The 19,444-nt window shown below is 41.1% G+C and overlaps 1 protein-coding gene across 2 annotated transcripts in view; it reads left to right on the forward strand.

The window, feature by feature from the left end:
* The window catches only part of SATB2 (SATB homeobox 2), a 443,446-nt gene that overhangs the window by 388,818 nt on the left and 35,184 nt on the right, over window positions 1-19,444 (forward strand). For both annotated transcript variants that reach the window (XM_053698738.1, XM_053698737.1), the window contains exon 10: window positions 13,344-13,541. In XM_053698738.1, coding sequence (XP_053554713.1) covers window positions 13,344-13,541 — 198 coding nt within the window. The remainder of the gene's footprint in view (window positions 1-13,343; window positions 13,542-19,444) is intronic.

Genomic DNA, 19,444 nt, shown 5'->3' on the forward strand with positions numbered 1-19,444 from the left:
CAGCCGCACTCCTTCCTCCGGTCCGGTCCGGGCTCATGCGAAAGTTGTGTAGGTGTTAAAGTAAATACCTGTGCTGTCTGCGGGTATAAGGCACCTGTCATTTCTATAGAGGCTCCCTCCTCAACTGAGTTAGGTAATGTATTGCGAGTCAAACCATCTTTCGGCTGTGTAGCAGCAACAATCCTGTCAATCCTCTCGCAGAACTTCTGTTCGAATTCTGACATAAGCTCCCGAAATATAGCACCTAGCTTCTCCATGATTGCTATATACTCAGGAAAAGAGATAGGAGTTGGATTAGTGCAGCTTATACCAAAGACTGCTTAGCAGCAAGCATCCGTAGACACTTGCTGGGGGGTCGTATGTGGAGGTCGCAGCCTTGCTGTAGTCTCCGGAACACTCAGGCTGCAGATCCGCATAATACTCAGCTCAAATGATGTAGAAATTCTTCACATCTAAGTATCTAGGAGTTGCAGCGTTAGATGATCCTTAAAGGGACAGTTCACCCCAAAAAATTCTCCCCTTTAAATTATTCCCAATGATCCTTTTAACCTGCTAGAGTGTATTAAATTGGTTACAAGTAGCTCCTTTACTCCTATTTCAGGATTTGAAATAGCCGATTTAGCCTGTGGAATCACCACCTACACTGAACAAATTAATACTGGAGTATAGGCTATTGAATAGCCTAAGTATACACAGCCAGCAGAAGAGATTACACTCTCAGTGGGATGCAGGATAGTTAAGTAATAAAATGATAATTTTCCATTGCTCTCTCTATGTATTAAGCTTTGATGTTCCAGCCAAATAAAAGATAAGGAAGCAAGTCTGTTTACACAAACTTAGAACATAATGAGATCTGATATCACCTTTAAGTTCAACCCATTGTAATAGGCTGTGGTTTCAAAGCAGAAAATCAGCTACTTTATATACACAAATAAGCATGAAAATTAAATTTCTCAAATATTTTATACTCTGCAGTTGGTATAAGTCATTTAAAATACATTAATGGAAAAACAATTTTACAGTGTACTGTCCCTTTAATAACTATCGGCTAGATTACGAGTTTTGCTTTATGAGTGAAAAAGCCTCATAACGCTGCTTTCTTTTTAATAACATAATGAGTCCACGGATCATCTTAATTACTATTGGTCAGCAGGAGGTGGCAAAGAGCACCACAGCAAAGCTGTTAAATATCACCTCCCTTCCCTCCCAACCCAGTCATTTTCTTTGCCTACGTTAGAGCTAGGAAGTGGTAAAGTTAGGTGTTAATTAAAGATTCTTCAATCAAGAGTTTATTTTTAAAGTAGTTCAAAATTGTGCTGCTTTGTCCTAGGGTGTAGCCATAGTCCACATCAGTCTCTTCAGTAGGGCAGTGGTGGCTTTAGAGCAGTGTTTTTCAACCAGTGTGCCGTGGCACACTAGTGTGCCGTGAGAGATCCTCAGGTGTGCCACGGCAGACTGACAACAGTGTGACATATTTTTTAAACTTTGCTTGTTTTTTACTCCCAATGCAGGGGTAGTTTGTAGGAGGCATGGCATAACAACACAATACATACAGTATGTGTGTGTTGGTGTGTATGTGTATATATATGCTGTATTAGGCTACAATGTGTGATTTTTTTTAAAATTTTGGGATGGTGGTGTGCCACAGGATTTTTTTATGTAAAAAAGTGTGCCACGGCAAAAAAAAGGTTAAAAATCACTGCTTTAGAGCAATGGGAACTTGTGGGACATAATTCTCACTGCGCCTCCCATATTGATGCTGCCCTAACTCTGAAAAACTGAGAGGAACCTGATTCAGTCTTTTCCTTTTGTCATAGCTCCATAGGAGGGAGAGGACCTCTTAAACCTGAGAGCTGCCTTACTGTCAGGCAGAAGAGGAGGTAAGTGCTTACTGTTTACTGGGACATAGGACTCAGGAAAGGATGCACTTATTTTAACTTGGGAAAATAAGGTCACTCATGGGACATGGGTTTCTTTATTATGGCAGTAAAAGCGCAGGTACTGGGGCTGTATGCATTAAAATATGGTGGTTTTCATTTCCCGGCTCTTCTTAATAGAGACAAGACCGGGAGATGACTGGATTAGGCACGCCCGCGATGGGCGGTACTAAGGAGAGCATTGCACGCCTTTTTTCACTCTTCCTCTCAGTCGGAAGAGAAAGTTTGTTATTTGATTTGCTGCGTATCTAGGAAGAAACGCTTGACAGTCTATTCAGCTACGCATCTCAGCTGAATTGGAAACATGCCAGACAGTCTCCGTAGCGCTCCGGTGCTGTTGGGGGAGACGGCTCCTGTTCAGTCAGTGAGGGTCAAGTTCTTCAGACAGGTAGGCACCTCAGCAAAGTACTGCTGAGGTGTAGATGTGATCTGCAGGGCCATTTTCTATTTCTTCATTGATTACACTAATAAAGGAAAAAAAAGTTACGTTTTAACATTTAAAGAGACAGTAACGTTTTTTTGCTTAATAATTGTTTATTTCTCCAACATAGGTGTGTCCGGTCCACGGCGTCATCCTTACTTGTGGGATATTCTCTTCCCCAACAGGAAATGGCAAAGAGCCCAGCAAAGCTGGTCACATGATCCCTCCTAGGCTCCGCCTACCCCAGTCATTCTCTTTGCCGTTGCACAGGCAACATCTCCACGGAGATGGTTAAGAGTTTTTTGGTGTTTAAATGTAGTTTTTATCCTTCAATCAAGTGTTTGTTATTTTAAAATAGTGCTGGTATGTACTATTTACTCTGAAACAGAAAAGAGATGAAGATTTCTGTTTGTAAGAGGAAGATGATTTTAGCAAACGTTACTAAAATCGATTGCTGTTTCCACACAGGACTGTTGAGATGAAGTAACTTCAGTTGGGGGAAACAGTTGGCAGACTTTTCTGCTTGAGGTATGACTGGCCACATTTCTAACAAGACTATGTGATGCTGGAAGGCTGTCATTTCCCCTATGGGGACCGGTAAGCCATTTTCTTAGATTAAGTAAAAGAATAAAGGGCTTCATAAGGGCTTAAAAAACTGGTAGACATTTTTCTGGGCTAAAACGATTACTTTGCTAAGCATATTTTGCAGATTATAACTCTTAATAATTATTATAATCTTGGGGATTGTTTTAAAAAACGGCAGGCACTGTATTGGACACCTTTTTCAGATGGGGGCCTTTTCTAGTCATAGGCAGAGCCTCATTTTCGCGCCACTAATGCGCAGTTGTTTTTGGAGAGCAAGGCATGCAGATGCATGTGTGAGGAGCTAAGAACCACTGAAAAAGCTTATAGAAGGCGTCATTTGGTATCGTATTCCCCTCTGGGCTTGGTTGGGTCTCAGCAAAGCTGATAACTGGGACTGTATAGGGGTTAAATGTAAAAACGGCTCCGGTTCCGTTATTTTAAGGGTTAAAGCTTTCAAATTTGGTGTGCAATACTTTTAAGGCTTTAAGACACTGTGGTGAAATTTTGGTGAATTTTGAACAATTCCTTCATACTTTTTCACATATTCAGTAATAAAGTGTGTTCAGTTTAAAATTTAAAGTGACAGTAACGGTTTTATTTTAAAACGTTTTTTGTGCTTTGTTGACAAGTTTAAGCCTGTTTAACATGTCTGTACCATCAGATAAGCTATGTTCTATATGTATGAAAACTAAGGTTTCTCCCCATTTAAATTTATGTGATAATTGTGCCATAATGTCCAAACAAAGTAGGGACAATGATGCCACAGATAATGATATTGCCCAAGATGATTCCTCAAATGAGGGGAGTAAGCATGATACTGCTTCATCCCCTTCTGTGTCTACACCAGTTTTGCCCACACAAGAGGCCCCTAGTACATCTAGTGCGCCAATACTTATTACCATGCAACAATTAACGGCCGTAATGGATAATTCTATTGCAAACATTTTATCCAAAATGCCTACTTATCAGAGAAAGCGCGATTGCTCTGTTTTAAACACTGAAGAGCAAGAGGACGCTGATGATAACTGTTCTGACATACCCTCACACCAATCTGAAGGGGCCAGGAGGGAGGTTTTGTCTGAGGGAGAAATTTCAGATTCAGGAAAAATTTCTCAACAAGCTGAACCTGATGTTGTAACATTTAAATTTAAATTAGAACATCTCCGTGCACTGCTTAAGGAGGTATTATCTACTCTGGATGATTGTGACAATTTGGTCATTCCAGAGAAATTATGTAAGATGGACAAGTTCCTATAGGTTCCGGTGCCCCCCGATGCTTTTCCTATACCCAAGCGGGTGGCGGACATAGTAAATAAGGAGTGGGAAAGGCCCGGCATACCTTTTGTTCCTCCCCCTATATTTAAGAAATTATTTCCTATAGTCGACCCCAGAAAGGACTTATGGCAGAAAGTCCCCAAGGTCGAGGGGGCGGTTTCTACTCTAAACAAACGCACTACTATCCCTATAGAAGATAGTTGTGCTTTCAAAGATCCTATGGATAAAAAATTAGAGGGTTTGATTAAAAAGATGTTTGTTCAGCAAGGTTACCTTCTACAACCAATTTCATGCATTGTTCCTGTCACTACGGCAGCGTGTTTCTGGTTCGAAGAACTAGAAAAGTCGCTCAATAAAGAATCATCGTATGAGGAGGTTATGGACAGAGTTCAAGCACTTAAATTGGCTAACTCTTTTATTTTAGATGCCGCTTTGCAATTAGCTAGATTAGCGGCGAAAAATTCAGGGTTTGCTATCGTGGCGCGCAGAGCGCTTTGGCTAAAGTCTTGGTCAGCGGATGTGTCTTCCAAGACAAAATTGCTTAACATCCCTTTCAAGGGTAAAACACTGTTTGGTCCTGATTTGAAAGAGATTATTTCAGACATCACCGGGGGAAAGGGCCACGCCCTCCCTCAGGATAGGTCTTTTAAGGCTAAAAATAAGCCTAATTTTCGTCCCTTTCGCAGAAACGGACCAGCCTCTAATTCTACATCCTCTAAGCAAGAGGGTAATACTTCACAACCCAAACCAGCCTGGAGACCGATGCAAGGCTGGAACAAGGGTAAGCAGGCCAAGAAGCCTGCCACTGCTACCAAAACAGCATGAAGGGATGGCCCCCGATCCGGGACCGGATCTGGTGGGGGGCAGACTTTCTCTCTTCGCTCAGGCTTGGGCAAGAGATGTTCAGGATCCTTGGGCACTAGAAATAGTTTCTCAAGGTTATCTCCTGGAATTCAAGGATCTACCCCCAAGGGGAAGGTTCCACAGGTCTCAATTATCTTCAAACCAAATAAAAAGACAGGCATTCTTACATTGTGTAGAAGACCTGTTAAAGATGGGAGTAATTCATCCAGTTCCAATAGGAGAACAAGGGATGGGGTTTTACTCCAACCTGTTCATAGTTCCCAAAAAAGAGGGAACATTCAGACCAATTTTAGATCTCAAGATCCTAAACAAATTTCTCAGGGTTCCATTGTTCAAAATGGAAACCATTCGAACGATCCTTCCCACCATCCAGGAAGGTCAATTTATGACCACGGTGGATTTAAAGGATGCGTACCTACATATTCCTATCCACAAGGAACATTATCAGTTCCTAAGGTTCGCCTTTCTGGACAAGCATTACCAGTTTGTGGCACTTCCATTCGGATTAGCCACTGCTCCGAGAATTTTCACAAAGGTACTAGGGTCCCTTCTAGCGGTTCTAAGACCAAGGGGCATTGCAGTGGTACCTTACTTGGACGACATCCTGATTCAAGCGTCGTCTCTGTCAAAAGCAAAGGCTCATATGGACATCGTCCTAGCCTTTCTCAGATCTCACGGATGGAAGGTGAACAAAGAAATAAGTTCTCTGTCCCCGTCAACAAGAGTTCCCTTCTTGGGAACAATAATAGATTCCTTAGAAATGAGGATTTTTCTGACAGAGGTCAGAAAATCAAAACTTCTAAGCTCTTGTCAAGTACTTCATTCCGTTCTTCGTCCTTCCATAGCACAGTGCATGGAAGTAATAGGATTGATGGTTGCAGCAATGGACATAGTTCCTTTTGCACAAATTCATCTAAGACCATTACAACTGTGCATGCTCAGACAGTGGAATGGGGATTATACAGACTTGTCTCCGACGGTTCAAGTAGATCAAAAGACCAGAGATTCACTCCGTTGGTGGCTGACCCTGGACAGTCTGTCACAGGGAATGAGCTTCCGCAGACCAGAGTGGGTCATTGTCACGACCGACGCCAGTCTGGTGGGCTGGGGCGCGGTCTGGGAACCCCTGAAAGCTCAGGGCCTATGGTCTCGGGAAGAATCTCTTCTCCCGATAAACATTCTGGAACTGAGAGCGATATTCAATGCTCTCAAAGCTTGGCCTCAACTAGCAAAGGCCAAATTCATACGGTTTCAATCAGACAACATGACGACTGTTGCATATATCAATCATCAGGGGGGAACAAGGAGTTCCCTGGCGATGGAAGAAGTGACCAAAATAATTCAATGGGCGGAGGATCACTCCTGCCACTTGTCTGCAATCCACATCCCAGGAGTGGAAAATTGGGAAGCGGATTTTCTGAGTCGTCAGACTTTCCATCCGGGGGAGTGGGAACTCCATCCGGAAATCTTTGCCCAAATAACTCAATTATGGGGCATTCCAGACATGGATCTGATGGCGTCTCGTCAGAACTTCAAGGTTCCTTGCTACGGGTCCAGATCCAGGGATCCCAAGGCGACTCTAGTGGATGCACTAGTAGCGCCTTGGACCTTCAACCTAGCTTATGTGTTCCCACCATTTCCTCTCATTCCCAGGCTGGTAGCCAGGATCAATCAGGAGAGGGCTTCGGTGATCTTGATAGCTCCTGCGTGGCCACGCAGGACTTGGTATGCAAACCTGGTGAATATGTCATCGGCTCCACCATGGAAGCTACCTTTGAGACAGGACCTTCTTGTTCAAGGTCCATTCGAACATCCGAATCTGGTCGTCTCCCTCCAACTGACGGCTTGGAGATTGAACGCTTGATTTTATCAAAGCGTGGGTTTTCAGATTCTGTAATAGATACTATGATTCAGGCTAGAAAGCCTGTAACTAGAAAAATTTACCATAAAATATGGAAAAAATATATCTGTTGGTGTGAATCTAAAGGATTCCCCTGGAACAAGATAAAAATTCCTAAGATTCTATCCTTTCTACAAGAAGGTTTGGAGAAAGGATTATCTGCAAGTTCTCTGAAGGGACAGATCTCTGCTTTATCTGTTTTACTTCACAAACGGCTGGCAGTTGTGCCAGATGTTCAAGCATTTGTTCAGGCTCTGGTTAGAATCAAGCCTGTTTACAGACCTTTGACTCCTCCCTGGAGTCTAAATCTAGTTCTTTCAGTTCTTCAAGGGGTTCCGTTTGAACCCTTACATTCCGTAGATATTAAGTTATTATCTTGGAAAGTTTTGTTTTTGGTTGCAATTTCTTCTGCTAGAAGAGTTTCAGAGTTATCTGCTCTGCAGTGTTCTCCGCCCTATCTGGTGTTCCATGCAGATAAGGTGGTTTTGCGTACTAAGCCTGGTTTTCTTCCAAAAGTTGTTTCCAACAAAAATATTAACCAGGAGATAGTTGTACCTTCTTTGTGTCCGAATCCAGTTTCAAAGAAGGAACGTTTGTTACACAATTTGGACGTAGTCCGTGCTCTAAAATTCTATTTAGAGGCTACTAAAGATTTCAGACAAACATCTTCCTTGTTTGTTGTTTATTCTGGTAAAAGGAGAGGTCAAAAAGCAACTTCTACCTCTCTTTCTTTTTGGCTTAAAAACATTATCCGATTGGCTTATGAGACTGCCGGACGGCAGCCTCCTGAAAGAATCACAGCTCACTCCACTAGGGCTGTGGCTTCCACATGGGCCTTCAAGAACAAGGCTTCTGTTGACCAGATATGTAAGGCAGCGACTTGGTCTTCTCTGCACACTTTTGCCAAATTTTACAAATTTGATACTTTTGCTTCTTCGGAGGCTATTTTTGGGAGAAAGGTTTTGCAAGCCGTGGTGCCTTCCATTTAGGTGACCTGATTTGCTCCCTCCCTTCATCCGTGTCCTAAAGCTTTGGTATTGGTTCCCACAAGTAAGGATGACGCCGTGGACCGGACACACCTATGTTGGAGAAAACAGAATTTATGCTTACCTGATAAATTACTTTCTCCAACGGTGTGTCCGGTCCACGGCCCGCCCTGGTTTTTTTAATCAGGTCTGATGAATTATTTTCTCTAACTACAGTCACCACGATATCATATGGTTTCTCCTATGCATATTTCCTCCTGTATGTCGGTCGAATGACTGGGGTAGGCGGAGCCTAGGAGGGATCATGTGACCAGCTTTGCTGGGCTCTTTGCCATTTCCTGTTGGGGAAGAGAATATCCCACAAGTAAGGATGACGCCGTGGACCGGACACACCGTTGGAGAAAGTAATTTATCAGGTAAGCATAAATTCTGTTTTTTACAATTAACTGTGAAATAAGATGAACCAAGAGTCCTTGCAAGCTGGCACTTGCTCCTTATGCTTTGATGCCAATGTGGAACCACCAATCCCCTTCTGTTCCTCTTGTATTGAGAGGACTTTAAGTTATAGGGATAGACTCTTTACGGAACCATCATTTGCAAAGGAGGATGTTGTTCAGGAGTCTAATATCAATGCTCAATTTATACCGCAGCTTTCTCCTCAAACGTCCCAGATTTTACCGCCCACACATGCAGTGCCCTGCGCTTTCTCTATAACTCCTACTGGGGTTACTTTACAAGACATCGCTTCTCTCATGTCTTCTGCAGTATCTGATGCGTTGTCTGCTTTTCCAATGTTGCAGGGTTTCTGAAACAGTGGATTTAAAGGACGCGTACCTGCATGTTCCCATTCACAGGGATCATCACAAGTTCCTAAGGTTTGCCTTTCTAGACAAACACTTCCAATTTGTGGCTCTTCTTTTCGGTCTGGCCACAGCTCAGAGAATTTTCTCAAATGTTCTGGGATCGCTGTTGGCGGTGGGTCGGTTACGGGGCATTGCAGTGGCGCCCTATCTGGACGACATCCTTACAACAAGCAGGATCCCACACAGAAATGTTATTATCCTTCCTGCGATCCCACGGATGGAAGGTCAATTTTGAAAAGAGTTCCTTAGTCCCAAAGACAAGGGTACTTTTCTTGGGAACCATAATAGATTCCCTATCAATGAAGATTTTACTGACAGAAGTCAGGAAATCTAAGCTTTTCGATACTTGTCTAGCCCTTCAGTCCACTCCTCGAGACATCAGTGGCTCAGTGCATGGAGTTAATCGGGCTGATGGTAGCGGGAATGGACATCATCCCGTTTGCTCGGTTCCATCTCAGACCTCTGCAGTTAAACATGCTCAGGCAATGGAATGGAGATTATGCCGATTTGTCTCCTTGAATACTTCTGGAGCAGGAGACAAGGGATTCTCTTCAATGGTGGTTGTCTCTGGATCATCTCTCCCAGGGAACCTGCTTTCGCAGACCATCTTGGGTGATTGTGACAACAGCAGTCTAGGGCTCCCTAAAGGCTCAGGGAGTTTGGACTCAGTCAGAGTCTGCTCTTTCTATAACATTCTGGAACTGAGGGTGATTTTCAATCCTCTTCTGGCCTGGCCCCAGTTAGCCTCGGTCCAGTTTATCAGGTTCAAGTCATACAACATAACTTCAGTGGCTTACAACAATCATCAGGGAGGAACGAGGAGTTCCTTAGCGATGACAGAGGTAACCAAAATAATCCAGTGGGCAGAAGCGCACTCCTGCTGTCTGTCGGCAATTCACATCCCAGGGGTGGACAACTGGGAGGCAGATTTCCTGAGCAGGCAGACCTTTCATCCGGGGGAGTAGGAACTCCATCCGAATGTGTTTTACAGTCTGATTCTCAAATGGGGTCAGCCGGAATTGGATCTCATGGCAGTTCGGCAGAATGCCAAGCTACCGAGATACAGTTTGAGGTCCAGGGACCCTCAGGCGGTACTGGTAGACGCCCTGTCAGTACCTTGGACCTTCGGTCTAGCATACCTATTTCCTCCGTTTACTCTTCTTCCTTGGGTGATTGCCCGAATCAAGCAGGAGAGGGCCTCAGTGATCCTCATTGCACCGGCTTGGCCTCGCAGTATTTGGTATGCAAATCTGGTGGACATGTCATCTCTGCCACCTTGGAGACTTCCGTTGAGGAAGGACCTTCTAATTCAAGGGCCCTTCCTTCATCCAAATCTAGTTTTTCTGAAGCTGACTGCTTGGAGATTGAACGCTTAATTTTATCCAAGCGGGGCTTTTTAGAATCGGTCATAGAGACCATGATTCAGGCTCGTAAACCTGTATCTAGAAAGATTTACCATAAGATTTGGCATAAATATCTCTTTTGGTGTGAATCCAAGGGCTACTCCTGGAGTAGAGTTAGGATTCCTAGAATTTTGTCCTTTCTCCAAGAGGGTTTGGAGAAAGCATTGTCGACAAGTTCCCTAAAGGGTCAAATATCGGCATTGTCTATTTTGTTACATAAGGGTCTGGCGGACGTACCAGACGTTTAATCCTTTTGTCAGGCCTTAGTCAAGATCAGGCCTGTGTTCAAGTCAGTTACTCCCCCATGGAGTCTTAATTTGATTCTCAAAGTTCTTCAAGGTACTCTGTTTGAGCCTATGCATTCCTTAGATATTAAGTTGTTATCTTGGAAAGTTTTATTTCTTGTTGCTATTTCTTCTGCTTGCAGAGTGTCAGAGCTCTCAGCATTGCAGTATGAGTCCCCTTACCTTATTTTTCATTTGGATAAGGTAGTTTTACGTACTAAATTAGGATTTCTTCCTAAAGTTGTTTCTGATCGGAACATTAATCAGGAGATTGTTGTTCCTTCCTTGTGTCCTAATCCTACCTCTCACAATTTGGACATGGTTCGTGCCTTAAAGTTTTACCTGCAGGCGACTATGGATTTTCACCAGTCTTCTGCTTTGTTTGTGGTTTTCTCAGGAAAACGTAAGGGGCAGAAAGCTACGGCTACTTCTCTTTCTTTTTGGCTGAAGAGTATAATACGTTTTGCATATGAGACTGCTGGACAGCAGCCTCCAGAGAGAGTTACAGCTCATTCCACGAGGGCTGTTGCTTCCTCATGGGCATTCAAAAATGAAGCTTCTATGGATCAGATTTGCAAGGCTGCAACTTGATCCTCTCTTCACACTTTTTCAAAATTCTACAAGTTTGATACTTTTACCTCGGCTGAGGCTGCTTTTGGGAGAAAGGTTCTTCAAGCAGTGGTGCCTTCCGTTTAGGTTCCCTGTCTTGTCCCTCCCGTATCATCTGTGTACTCTAGCTTTGGTATTGATTCCCAATAGTAATTAAGATGATCCGTGGACTCATCGTGTCATTAAAAAGAAAAGAAAATTTATGCTTACCTGATAAATGTATTTCTTTTTTGACACGGTGAGTCCACGGCCCGCCCTGTTTTTGACAGACAGGTTGTTGGTTATTATAAACGTCAGACACCTCTGCACCTTGTTACTTCCTTTCTCTCCTTAACTTCGGTCTAATGACTGGGTTGGGAGGGAAGGGAGGTGATATTTAACAGCTTTGCTGTGGTGCTCTTTGCCGCCTCCTGCTGACCAGGAGGTGAATATCCCAATAGTAATTAAGATGATCCGTGGACTCATCGTGTCAAAAAAGAAATACATTTATCAGGTAAGCATAAATTTTCTTTTTTCACTACCGCTGCTATTACGAGTTTTGCAGGTATAGCTGTACTACACACTTTTTTGGCCGTAACGCAACGTAACTACCGCACCTTTCAAAAAGTCCTTTTTCAGTGGGAATCCATCCTATCAAGCCGGGAGAAGTCTTCATCCAAGCGGCAAGAAGTGGTCCACCAGGCGGGCAGAAGTCTTTATCTAGACGGCATCTTCTATCTTCATCCTTACGACGCAAAGCAGCTCCATCTTCAAGACATCCGGCGCGGAGAATCCTCTTCTTTCGACGGCTACTGAAGAATGAAGGTTCCTTTAAGGGATGTCATATTAGATGGCGTCCCTTGAATTACGATTGGCTGATAGAATTCTATCAGCCAATCGTAATTAAAGTTTAAAAAATCCTATTGGCTGATGCAATCAGCCAATAGGATTGAGCTCGCATTGTATTGGCTGATAGGTTAGGTTTTATTTTATAGGTAAGTATTTAGTTTTAAATAGGAATTATTTAGGTATTAATTGTAATTTTTATTTAGATTTATTTTAATTATGTTAAAGTTAGTGGGTGTTAGGGTTAGGGTTACGTTAGGGTTAGACATAGGGTTAGGTTTAGGGGTTAATAACTTTAGTATAGTGGCGGCGACGTTGGGGACGGCAGATTAGGGGTTAATAAGTGTAGGTAGTGATGACATTGGGGGTGACAGATTAGGGGTTAATGAGTTTAGGTAGGTAGCGAAGACATTGGGGGCGGCAGATTAGTGGTTACTAAGTGTAATGTAGGTAGCGACATTGGGGCGGCAGATTAGGGGTTAATAAGTGTAGGTAGGTGTCGGCGATGTCAGGGGCGGCAGATTAGGGGGTTAATAAGTGTAATGTAGATTTTCGGCGATGTCGGGGGCGGCAGATTAGGGGTGTTTAGACTCAGGGTATATGTTAGGGTGTTAGGTGTAAACATAACTTTTCTTTCCCCTTAGGAATCAAAACTCGTAATCTGGCTGAAAGATTTTTAAAAGATATTCTGACAGATCAGAGCAGCGCTGAATATTGCGACCTAAGATGGCAGCTGCCCGGAAGTCCCCCCATCTTAGTGCAATTTTTTACCTTTTCACAGCAAGACATTGTTATTTCATGTGTGCCATATAGATAACTAAAAAGTATAATAATATAACCATGATGGTTGTGCAAAACTGGAGAATGATTAATAAACATTTTGGAGTAGACTGTCCCTTTAATATTAACAGTATGCAAAAGCCAAATCTTTCACTGCAATTTCTCAATTGTCCGAGATCATATCCAGCATATAAACACTGCAGACTCTCTTCTTTATTTTAATGATTGCATGAACAGTGTTCAGATGTGCTTTACTGTTTATGCTGCAATATTTCTTGTATTATGTTTATGCTCCCTAATGCTACATTTTGAGGTTTGTTAAAAACTTTGCTTCGCTTATTTAATATGGTAAAGTCTACAAAATCATGAAAATTGAAGGCACCTTTGTTTTATATTGGAGCAAAAGGGTTGCAAGAATATTTTTTTGAGATTCACAGTCATAGCTTGACTTGTACACTTTGTGAATGCAAAAGATTGGCTTAATTTAGGAAACGTATTATGTGTAATTGATGAAGGTAGGGCTGTAGGTTTGCTATGGTGCTTAAAAATGGATGTGTGATAGAATAACTGGGAGTTTTACTTCACTAATTTATGTCATTTTTTTACTACAGGGTTGGCTTTGTGAACTGCTCCGTTGGAAGGAGAATCCCAGCCCTGAGAATCGTACTCTCTGGGAAAATCTCTGCACCATCCGTCGTTTCTTGGGGCTTCCTCAACATGAACGGGATGCAGTATATGAAGAGGAGTCACGGCACCATCATAGTGAAAGGCTTCAGCATGTTGTACAGATCACCCCAGAGCCTGTGCAGGTTAGAACTCTGTCAATAAAGCACTTACACAGCTGAGCAATGCAAGCCACTCTTCCCTAATGCCTAATAGACCATATTGATTAAAAAAATACATGTATATCTGATCAACTATCCAAGGAAGAATAGCAGTAATAACAGGTCCGTCATTTCAGCTTAGTTGAAGTTGATACAGAAAACCAAAATTGTGCATCATAAAGTTTAAGAAGCCTGCTTTCAATATTTAAAAAAAAAAATCTTCTGATAGGAACAAATCTTATCATGCTGCAGCATGGCATTACTCAACTCTTCAGTATTCTCTCACCTTATTCAATGACATGATAAATCCTGAAAATTAAACTGAGGGAGGGTGTAGCTGCTGACTGGCTGTGCTCTATGATAAACTTATTGTTTCATAAATGCTTCACACAGGAAAACCTTAACAACCTTTCCATGGATTCAAAAATAGATGTATAAATCCAAACAAAAGTAGTAGTATATACGTTTATTAACAATTGATGAAAAAGTCAAATTTCTTAAAAACTGAAGGCTAGTCTTTTTTCTATGGGACTTCCATAGCGCCGGTATTACGAGCTTGTCCTGGGAGGCCAAAAAGTGAGCGGTACACCCTATCCCGCCAAGATTCGTACCGCATTTTAAAGTCAGTAGTTATGGGTTTTATGCTACAACGCTGTAGCATCAAAACTTATAACTAAAGTGCTAAAAAGTACACTAACACCCATAAACTACCTATTAACCCCTAAACCGAGGCCCTCCCACATCGCAAACACTAAAATAAAATTATTAACCCCTAATCTGCCGCTCCCGACATCGCCACCACTATAATAAACATATTAACCCCTAAACCGCCGCACTCCCACCTCGCAAACACTAGTTAAATGTTATTAACCCCTAATCTGCCACCCCTAACATCGCCGCCACCTACCTACATTTATTAAACCCTGATCTGCTGCCCCCAACGTCGCTGCCACTATACTAAATTTATTAACCCCTAAACTGCCGTACTCCCGCCTCGCAAACATTAGTCAAATATTATTAACCCCTAATCTGCTGTCCCTAACATCGCCGCCATGTATCTACATTTATTAACCCCTAATCTGCTGCCCATACTAAATTTATTAACCCCTAAACCTAAGTCTAACCCTAACAACCCCTAACTTAAATATAATTAAAATAAATCTAAATAAAATTTACTATCATTACCTAAATAATTCCTATTTAAAACTAAATACTTACCTATAAAATAAACCTAAGCTAGCTACAATATAACTAATAGTTACATCGTATCTATCTTAGGGTTTATTTTTATTTTACAGGCAAGTTTGTATTTATTTTAACTAGGTAGAATAGTTACTAAATAGTTATTAACTACAATTAGCTAAATTACAAAAAACAAACACTAAATTACAGAAAATAAAAAACAAATTACAATCTTGGATGACGTCATTTAAAGGAACCTTCATTCCAGAAGAAGCCGTCGATTGAAGAGGATGCTCCGCGCCGGATGTCTTGAAGATGGAGCCGCTCCGCGTCGGAAGGATGAAGATAGAAGATGCCGTCTGGGTGAAGACTTCTGCCCGTCTGGAGGACCACTTCTGCCGGCTTCGTTGAGGACATCTTGCCGCTTGGATGAAGGCTTCTCCCGGCTTCGTTGAGGATGGATGTCGGCTCTTCAGAACTGTAAGTGGATCTTCAGGGGTTAGTGTTAGGATTTTTTAAGGGTGTATTGGGTGGGTTTTATTTTTAGATTAGGGGTTTGGGCCGCAATAGAGCTAAATGCCCTTTTAAGGGCAATGCCCATCCAAATGCCCTTTTCAGGGCAATGGAGAGCTTAGTTTTTTTTAGTTAGGTATTTATTTGGGCGGTTGGTTGTGTGGGTGGTGGGTTTTACTGTTGGGGGGTTGGTTGTATTTTTTTTTTTTTTACAGGTAAAAGAGCTGATTTCTTTGGGGCAATACCCCGCAGAAGGCCCTTTTAAGGGCTATTGGTAGTTTAGTTTAGGCTAGGGTTTTTTTTTATATTGGGTGGGCTTTTTTTATTTTGATAGGGTTATTAGATTAGGTGTAATTAGTTTAAAGATCTTGTAATTTGTTTTTTATTTTCTGTAATTTAGTGTTTGTTTTTTTGTAATTTAGCTAATTGTATTTAATTTAGGGAATTTATTTAATTTTTGGGTTAGGTGTTAGTGTAAGACAGTTTAGGTTTTAATTTACAGGTGAATTTGTATTTATTTTAGCTAGGTAGTTATTAAATAGTTAATAGCTATTTAGTAACTATTCTACCTAGTTAAAATAAATACAAACTTGCCTGTAAAATAAAAATAACACCTAAGCTAGCTAATGTAACTATTAGTTATATTGTAGCTAGCTTAGGGTTTATTTTACAGGTATTTAGTTTTAAATAGGAATTATTTAGTTATAAATAGTAGGTTTTATTTAGATTTATTTTAATTATATTTAAGTTAGGGGGTGTTAGGGTTAGGGTTAAACTTAGATTTAGGGGTTAATAAATTTAGTATAGTGGCGACGATGTTCGGGCGGCAGATTAGGGGTTAATAAATGTTAATAGGTGGCGGCGATGTTAGGAACAGCAGATTAGGGGTTGATAATTTTTAACTAGTGTTTGCGATGCGGGAGTGTGGTGGTTTAGGGGTTAATATGTTTATTATAGTGGCGGTGACGTTGGGGGCAGCAGATTAGGGGTTAATAAGTGTAGGTAGGTTGCAGCGACATCGGGGGCAGCAGATTAGGGGTTAATAAATATAATGTAGGTGTCGGCGATGTTGGGGGCAGCAGATTAGGGGTTAATAAGTATAATGTAGGCGTTGACGATGTCCGGAGCGGCAGATTAGGGGTTAATAAGTATAATACAGGTGTCGGCGATGTCGGGCGGCAGATTAGGGGTTAATAAGTGTAAGATTAGGGGTGTTTAGACTCAGCGTTCATGTTAGGGCATTAGGTGTAAACATAAAATTTGGTTCCCCATAGGAATCAATGGGGCTGCGTTACGGAGCTTTACGCTGCTTTATTGCAAGTGTTAGATTTTTTCTCAGCCGGCTCTCCCCTTTGATGTCTATGGGGAAATCTTGCACGAGCACGTACAGCCAGCTCACCGCTCACTTAAGCACAACTGGTATTGGAGTGCGGTATGGAGCACAATTTTGTTCTACGCTCACTTCTTGCCTTTTAACGCTGGGTTTGTAAAAACCTGTAATATCAGCGCTGTAGGAAAGTGAGCGGTGAGAATAACGTGCAAGTTAACACCGCACCCCTCATAACGCAAAACTCGTAATCTAGCTGTCTATTTTTCACTAGAAAATTAGTGTATTTTAAGATGTATTTGTATTTTTTTTTAATTCAGACATTCATACCCTGAATAAAACTATCTTAGTGAGTCCCTGTTCAACAAAAGTGTAATGGGAGTTGTCCATATCAGCCAGTGATTCATTGAGAATGTTTAAGAATATTCAACTGCTGGCCTTTCACACTTGTCATAGAATAAAAATATCATTCAATGTTCCTTTAACATAAATTGTGTGGCATCTTACTCCAGTATTTTGACTGAAATCCAGCATGAAAGTGAGATTTATTTTTGCCAAATTTCAACTGTTATGCAGAAAATGTATTTTTTTTAATAAATGGTACCAAATAAACTAATTGCTAAAATATATTTCTAAACACTACTACATGCCTTAATCAACATATGAAAGAGATGTGAGCTTTCACTTCTAATCTATTCCGTATCTATGTTAGAATAAAAGTATTTATTTCTCATGTAGGAGCTGGTTTGTATAAGTCTTTGTATATGACTAATATGCATTGAACTCCACCACTCAGGGGCTTATTGCATAGAGATGCTGGGGGATTGCAGCAGGATATAGCTCTCACAGGGGTGCATTGCCTTCTCTGCAGATAACTCACAGTACCACAGTTACCTACTCTCCAATTGCTTTTGAGGCTCTACCTGACCTCATATCTCATAAAGTTTCTGCCAGGGCGCTTCCCTCATTTCCCTTTTATAGTAATTACAGCCACTTGCTTACAACACAGAAGGGCTTATTGCTGCTGTGTTTGTGTCTCAACAAAGTGTGTGATGGATACACTCAAAAAATGAGAGCAACATTGTGAATTTGTCAAAATAATATCAAAAAGTGTGACAAAGAGTTTTGTACACTGTGCTTTCTACAAATACCACACCTAGGTATAATGCCCAGCATATAGTCTTGAGTTTCTGTAGATCTGTAATTCATCATAGTATCTGATCATAAACTTCTGTTGTCAGCAAGTCACATGAAATGACACGTTGTTGATCAACATGTTTCTTATATTAGATAAAGCCCCAAGCAAGTAATGCAAGGTTCCTTTACACTGATATTTAGGTGGGGTGTTATTTTTATGCTGAAAGGCTGGAGTTACTGAGCTGTCTATGTGATTCAAAGGGATATTTTAGTCTCCTCTTTTCCTGATTCTTATATATATATACATATTGCAGTACCCCCTCTGCATTCCAGTTAAAAGGACATTAAGGGCTAGATTACAACTGAAGCGATAATTTATCACGGTAGCAATTAGCACTTATAAAATTAACCAGAGGTCAGATCTTTGGTTAATTTTATAAATATGTCCCAAATGCCCCCAAAATACAGTGTAGTATACTTTATTAAAAAATAAAACGTGCACCATTTTTTTTTTAAATAAAATAACTTCACTGGGCAGTATTTTGGGGGTAAAGTTGGCGAGAGTGAGGTGTTAGAAAAAAAGGGAAAAGTACCTTTACATTGTGGTCTATGGGAACTGTGTGTTAACACATACATATATCTGTATATAATCATATACATATATATTTATATGTGCTGCCATCGCTGTGCTACTTACCCCTTTCACTGCGCTTAGGTTCTGATGCCGTCTCTGACCTATGGAATGCGCTCTCATTGCGCTTAACTTGTAATACCAGCGCACATTAGCATGCGCTGGTATTACTCAATGGAGAGCTAATGATATTTAGCCTGCCTTTTATTTTTTTAACACCTGATACCTCTCATATCTCAAAACCCTTTTAACTTATTTGAGCAATTTTTTGTAATAATTTTTATTAGATGGTATTATATTATTTTTGATGTATTTAACTAGAGCTCTGAAGTCACCGTAATTATTATAGCGTTTTCTTTCAACTCGTAATACGAGTAATAAGCCCGACGATCGCAAACACCTGAGATAAACCCCTTATCGCTCACGCGCAAACGTTTGCGTTCCACTTGTAATCTGGCCCATTATTTTTATACAGCAAGTTGATCCTAAAACCCACACGGATAAACAAAAAAGTATTTATGCACAATTACACAATTTTAATGGTAAAAGAAGCAACTAGAAGTGTGACCTTAAAGGGCCATCATAGTAAAAAAATGACATGCTCTAATATGTTATCATGTAATTTTAAGACTAGTGATCCTGCTCCTCTGTGTGAGTAACGACCACAAAGGGGTAAAACTCATAAGTGCTGCTTGGGACCAGCAGAGCTCTAAATAAACTGCAGCTGATCCAGTCAGCAGCACTACTTACACAGCTGGGTCGATAGTCTTATAATTACTTGCTATAACAAACCAGAGCATATAATATTTTTTCAACTAAAATTAACCTTTAATCTTATAGTTCCTGATCAAATGCAACATAGTTAAAATCTGGGGAAAATGAAAGCGGATCAAATCTTATGTAAATACTGCACTGCACTCCTCTTGTCTAGACAAGGCTCAATCAATCTGTAGGGTGAAAGGAAGGAGTACAAAACATGAGGGATTCGGAAAATAGACATCAGCAATAATTAAACTGCTTGTAGATTCATTTACGGCACATTTTAATGTTTTATTTAACTATTTACAAAATATTAACTTTTTTTACGTCATAGTACCT

This window comes from Bombina bombina, chromosome 1 (genome assembly GCF_027579735.1).
Source record: "Bombina bombina isolate aBomBom1 chromosome 1, aBomBom1.pri, whole genome shotgun sequence".
NCBI lineage: Eukaryota > Metazoa > Chordata > Amphibia > Anura > Bombinatoridae > Bombina > Bombina bombina.